At 36.3% G+C, this 6,446-nt stretch overlaps 1 protein-coding gene across 1 annotated transcript; it reads left to right on the top strand.

Moving 5' to 3' along the window:
• Positions 1–3,255: 3,255 nt before the first annotated feature.
• On the top strand, positions 3,256–6,444 carry LOAG_03286 (zinc finger protein). The gene is made up of 8 exons (XM_020446276.1): positions 3,256–3,303; positions 3,649–3,811; positions 4,078–4,163; positions 4,402–4,549; positions 4,632–4,880; positions 5,007–5,164; positions 5,353–5,548; positions 5,631–6,444. Exons 1-8 carry the CDS (start codon positions 3,294–3,296, stop codon positions 5,740–5,742), a joined length of 1,122 nt encoding a protein of 373 aa, XP_020303361.1. The 5' UTR covers positions 3,256–3,293; the 3' UTR covers positions 5,743–6,444.
• The last annotated feature ends 2 nt before the right edge of the window (positions 6,445–6,446 follow it).

Genomic DNA, 6,446 nt, shown 5'->3' with positions numbered 1-6,446 from the left:
GATGGCGGATTCATGATCTTTCGAAGCGTTGAATTCATCCTAAGATGACTTTAATGCTCTGCACTGAGCTCAAATTATCTTGCAAAGAATCAACAATATCTAAACAACAAAATGACGTAACTTAAAAAAAAGAAAAAACGAGTAAAGAGTGAAGGAAAACTATAGGTCGGGAACGTTGTAGAAGCGAGTGAAATGTGATTGCACTTTGGTTTTATTGGAATAGATTCAAAGACAGGAGCTAACATAATTGGTCACAGGTGACGTGGTACCGCATATGGTTAGAAGGCTCTCCTAGTTGTCTTTTGTAATTTGGAGTTGTTTCTTTGAGATATGGGCAAAAACTTCCATCAGTATACTATTTATTGGTTGGTGCTAACATTTAAGCACTTTTAGTACTATCTTCTCTTGATATTTTATTATAATTCCGACTGCAAAATGATCATTACTCTATGTAAAACTGTATCCCGTGTGTTCTGTATTTCATTGTTTTTCATCTTCACTTGCAAACCAAATTCCATCAGTTGTTTTGCATCTCTCGTGATCATATTTCCCAGTGACGGGAGCTTGTCTTGCAATATCCTGATATCTGTATATGTGGTTCCTTTTCGATAAATCACATTGCGATAATGATTTATTCATTGATCCGTGGAACAAATACCTTAAATTTCATTTTGTTAGTTTCCTGAGTATTATTCTTTATCTTTTAATAGAAAAAAAAAAAAACTAGAGTGATTATGGAAAGCAAAACAGTTCAGTATGATTTACGGTTATCGGCAATGGCATAACGGCTCTCATCGAATGTACATTTCTACAACTTTTTAGAAATATTTCGAACACCCGCAATCTGTTTAGTCCTTGCGGCACCTACAATATTTCTGTGTGTGTACATATTTCATGTTTCTATATAAGATGTTTGGAATGGGAGGGATGTATATCTCAATTTGAATATCACTTGTCTTGAATGTAGTAGAACGACTAGCAAATGTTGGATAAATGTTGGAACTGAGGTACCGCACAATTTAACAGCCATTGAAAAATATCGCAGGACGAACGAGTGTTATAATCATATACATGAATTAAACAAATTGGGGAGGCAGAATACTGCGTAAATTAGGCAAACTGGGAAGGCAGGATACCAGAAGTGTAATCATGACCTGAGATACGTAAGGATCTGACACTTTATTCTTTAAATCTCACTGTTTTTTTTTTTGGTCCGATTATTTGCCGAAATTTTGGCGGTAACATGAACGATCCGGGCATTTGAAGCTGTGCATCAGGATAAGGTTTAGACCGTCTGTCGTCGTAATATTTACAACTATTGTAATTGCATGCACATCAAACCTTGTCACGTATGTGGTTTTGCAGAGGACGGCATTTCAAAATTCGCATCAGTTTTATAACAGAAGCACGATTTCAAAGAAATCAATTTCTTAAACGAAAAAATTTACAGTTTAGAATTTTCAAAAGTACGCTGGATCAGTTTTTTAAATTAAATTTCTAAATGGTGCTCTATAGACATGTCCACATACTAATTAACGCAATTATAATTCAATTAGTTGCAAGTGTTGGAGACATAGACCACAGTAAGGAAATATACGATATGCAGAAAATATCCGTTAACTTCAATTGCAACAGATGAATTAAAATATCACTGATTATTGGATAGTATCGGAGCGAATGTCTGCTGCTTTGAATCAACAAAAAGATCGAAGTGCATCTTACATCTCACCTAAAGAGGTATATGTTAAGTAGATATGGCAATAAGCAGTACGTCATGATTTATAAACGTACCTAATGATCGTCATGTAATGGCTAGAATTAATGCAAAATTCAGGATTTTAACGACATATGATAAAAGACAAATATATGACAAAAAAAAAGTCGCTAGTAGTATAAGAACTATTACTTTTTCAATTTGCTACACAAATATCTCTCCTATTGCGAAAGAAACGCTCTTCAAGAAGTGTGCAGCAATCAAGAGGGATAGATAGCTGTTATAAGTGAAGAAAGGTATTTATCATTCCTGGAACGATCATTATACACCGTAAAAAGGCAATTCAGATGAAGTTAATGGAAACTCTGTGAGGGGCTGCTGTTAAAAGTGCTACTGGTGATGGAAGGCCAACTAATACAGTTAATGATCGAATGACTGTTGTCTAACATTGATGACAATGAAATCACTGGATATCGGTCATCATCTACAACTACAACTCACTGCACGGATGATGTAACCGTGACATTGCCTATTTCAATTCTCTCTATGATTCATGATGGCTTTCAGCCAGAATATAGAGTGTCTCGGTAGGATTGACATAGCACGCTATCCTTTTACCTCGTTTCATCCTTTAATTTCACCATTCAAACTAGAATATGGATATGGAGATATTTTTGGATGAGAAGTGGTGATACAAAGAGTGATAATGACTATTGAAATACTTATCGTTATTCATCTGTTCGGCAATTACTCATCAAGATAATTTGCTGGATTATCAGTAGGAAGTGAAATGAAGGAAAGAGAAGGAAAGGAATGGAAAGGGCGCTTGGAAAGTATGCCATTACCACTAAACTAATCGCGTACAGTTACCATCAATTCTTCCGAATTCCTGCCAATTATCTTCGCTCCTCTACATCTTCATAACTTTCTTTTTATTCTCTTCCTTCTCCCTCTCTCTCTTTCTCTCTCTCTCCTTCACTAAAAACGATATGTCTTTGATTGTTGTTAAAGATAAGCACTCCTAACAAAAACAAAACACCAACCCGAAAATGCGAAATATACGGTGTTACTTATCGCGAAGGTACTTCAGTAGTGACGATTTTTAGCAATTCGGCTACTAACCGCCGTGCAACGTCACAGAGATATTGGTTGTTGGGTGGTGAGATTGATACTTTGTGTTTCTGTTGTGCTGCGCATTGTTTTCTCTTAGGGATAAGGTATTGGCAGATTCGATAAGCTTTAGACAATTCGTGAGCAGTATGAATCATCTTGCTAGCTGTTTCATCTCCTGTAATAGATATTAGTGCACTGTGCTTGCTTGACCGGAGACAAGGCACGCAATATTGAAAGGATGAGGTTTATCTTTCTGACCCTGATCCTTGATACTTTATTAGAATGTTTGGTGAGTGTGTCAACAATCAGATAAAACCTAAGTGAGTTAAGATTTTGGTTGTGCAGTCGTAGATGCATGCATATTAATTAGATGATCCTATGCGCCCATTATGACGCATGATCAAGAAATTGTCTACAAATATATATTTTTCCAGGAGAACGGAACAGAACAGAACATTCGGTGTACATGGCTGCTGGTAAGCATTCAATTCATAACTCCTTATGAGCTATTGAGTCTAAGGGTTTATTCCAAATTCATAGATTATTCCAATTTTAATGTTAGTCATATTATTCATACGAAATTTAGATTTGAGGAGGGATGACAAAGTGCTACTACTACGACATATTAGTGATATTTGTTATTAATTATCATTTGCTATGAGTATTATTAAATTTTATACGAATCAAACGTTTCGTCTGTACTACATACTAAACATGTTAAAGTAGAGTTTCAGGATTTCACCACTTTTGTCTTTCTTCAGAATGCATGAGTTGGTGACTTTTGTTGCTAAATTTTACATAAATGTGATTCTTTATTTTAGCGTCAACAACCACTCTAACGAGTAAAATTTTATGTCGGTATTTTGCGAATAATATTTGTCGTGAAGGTTCTTCATGTCCATTTTCGCATGATCGTAACTCTAAACCGGATCGAACGTGCCGTTACTATCTGATTGGAAAATGTGCTTTTGGTACTTCTTGCAGGTACATTGTTTCGTTCACTTCTTAGTTCATCTAGTATATTTACAACTGAAGCAGCTGAAGACGAAAGCATTCTAGCTTTCGTTATACCGCCTAAAACGCCAAAGTCACAAAAGCTTAGAAATCTGAATATTCGATTGGTAGTGGTAGTTGTATTTTTCCTAGAGCGATACTTTTATAAAAGTACCTATTCACTAGTATCATTTATTAGCATGAGGGAATTCGAACTACCATGCATGCAGCTATTAGTATTGTCAAATATTTCTCAGGTATGACCATAAGCGACCGCCGTTGGATGGAATTAAGACAGTGAAAAGCTTTTCTCGTGTGACAGAAAATTCTAACCCAACGAAAGGTAATTTTCATCCCAGTGATGTTTCTAAAAATCGAATAGTTATTTACATATACATTGTTAAAATCACCATATGGTCACTAAGAAGTACAATATGATAGAGAAAATAACTATGTTTATTGTGCTATCACAATGCGGCATCAGCTTCGATCGAAAAGATCTTAGTGAGAGAGCTGTTAATGAACTTGATTAATAATGGGTAGTATAATACGCAAAATAGTTTGATTATTCGTTATTGCAGTGGTTGAAAATGGTTGCAGCAATGATGAAATAGCAACGACAGCAGCAGCAGTAAACCGAAGCAGTCACGTGTTTTCCGTGGATGCAGCCGAATTTATTCCTTCTTGGAAAATTTCGGCATTAAACGAATATAGTACTGTTGCTTCGGGGTAGGTGAACTACAGATCTTTCGCAAAGAGTGAATTATTCCTGAATGCAAGGTGAAATGAACGAATACAAAGACAGTTGCAGGTCATTTGGTTCGCTACCATTATGTCCGTATTTCGAAACGGGAGATTGTGATAAAGGTGATAAGTGCCAGTTCGTGCATGGCGATGTGTGCGATCTTTGTAATGTGCCATGCTTACATCCAACGGATACAGAGCAGCGTGCACAGCATCGACGGGAATGCATAGATGCCCATGAAGCTGCCATGGAAGAAGCATTTGCAGAAGCACGCTCGGCTGGTAAAGTGTGTGGTATATGTATGGAAAACATTAGGCGAGTTAATGTGTCTCATCTTTTATTGGACTATGCTTTAACTGGGAGTGGAAAGGGAGGAATAAATATATTTTCATATTTTTTCGACAAAAATCATTTGTAAGCATGATATATGTGCACTTTCAGGGAGAGGAAGAGCCGTTTTGGAATTCTGGAAGGGTGCAGACACTGCTTTTGTCTAGATTGTATCCGGCAGTGGCGCCGAAATCAGAATGATCATTTCGAAAAGAAGACAGTTCGCAGTTGTCCTGAATGTCGCACTCATTCAGATTTCGTCATTCCCGGTTAGTGATCAACATTCTGTTTTTTATCATAAGAATTTACTGAAAAAGCTTTTTCTTATATTTGATAAATAAAAAGAGAAAAAAAATTGTCAATCAATTTTTAGAAAGATATTTTTGACTAAAAAAATAATGAAATATTTCTTCTTGCATTTTTTTGGAGAAAAAAAAGCCTTATATGTATGTTGCAGCCACATACTGGGTCGAGGATCAAGCGGATAAAGATGACTTGATTGCAAGATTTCGTGAAAATACAAAACAGAAGCAGTGCAAATATGTAAAAGAAGGATATATCGACGATTGTCCATTTGGCAATAAGTGTTTCTACAAACATGAACTGCCGGATGGCACTATCGTGGAAGGCGACAGCCCACGGACTCTTCAAAGGTTCTTGTCTCTACATAAAGTTACTTTTCCCATTGTTTCGATTTATGTTCATGGGAAAATGATGATTGATGGCATTTTGCAGACGAAGACGTCCGTTATATTCCGAAGTATGGTCATTTTCTGATTCAGACTCGGAAGATGATTTTTCGAGAATTGCGCAGGGCATTATCAGCCGAGCCTTCAATCTCGTGTAAAATCTTTCAGGATTTTTCCTGTCACTCATACACTTCACACATCTTTGGCAATACTGGGCATCATTCTTCAGCATCTATAAATAGGAAGCCACACATAAGTTTACCGAATTCAAGAAAGTGTTATTCGTTGTCATGAAGTTTTTGTTTGCTTCTTTACGTTCCTACTCTGTGGCAGACCAAGACCCCCTATTTCTTCATACCAGTTATGTAATTGAGTTCTGTTTCCGTTTCATATTCTGACTACTAGTGTGCTTATTTTTCATTGGATTCTATATGATGTTTCCAATTACTAATTTTTCGCCAAGAATAACTTGAACATAACTGTAGCATCATGATGTAATGTCTGTTGTAGGAGCTTTAAACTGATTGTATGCTGTGCTTAAATTGTTAGGATATCGTCAAATACCGGTAACCTATATTCCGGCTCATTATCTATTCATTTTATTACTTGTGTCAAACTAATACCCCAGTGTTTGTTATTGGTTTCTAATGAAGTGCTGTTCCAGTTAAATCTGGTGTTCATATTTTCAGTTGGAATGTTTCCTTTTGCGTCTTCACATAATTTTTGGTAGAGTCTTTCCCACTAATATTACTGGATACCTAGTTTTGAATGGAGATAGCAACAAGTAATGATGAGCTCGAACATGTTTCCAAAGGCTCCTAGCAAACTTAGATTTTGCACTGCGTTTTAATAAACTGCCAAT

The sequence above is a fragment of the Loa loa genome (genome assembly GCF_000183805.2).
Source record: "Loa loa unplaced genomic scaffold supercont3.223, whole genome shotgun sequence".
Taxonomy (NCBI): domain Eukaryota; kingdom Metazoa; phylum Nematoda; class Chromadorea; order Rhabditida; family Onchocercidae; genus Loa; species Loa loa.
Note: the sequence above shows the minus strand (reverse complement) of the source record. Positions and strands in the feature narration are given on the sequence as shown.

Excerpts from the sequence above, each read along its gene's own strand:
- LOAG_03286 (XM_020446276.1), top strand. Across the intron at positions 5,165-5,352 it reads TTCAGATTTCGTCATTCCCG|CCACATACTGGGTCGAGGAT; the intron begins GTTAGTGATCAA and ends TGTATGTTGCAG. Across the intron at positions 5,549-5,630 it reads AGCCCACGGACTCTTCAAAG|ACGAAGACGTCCGTTATATT; the intron begins GTTCTTGTCTCT and ends GGCATTTTGCAG.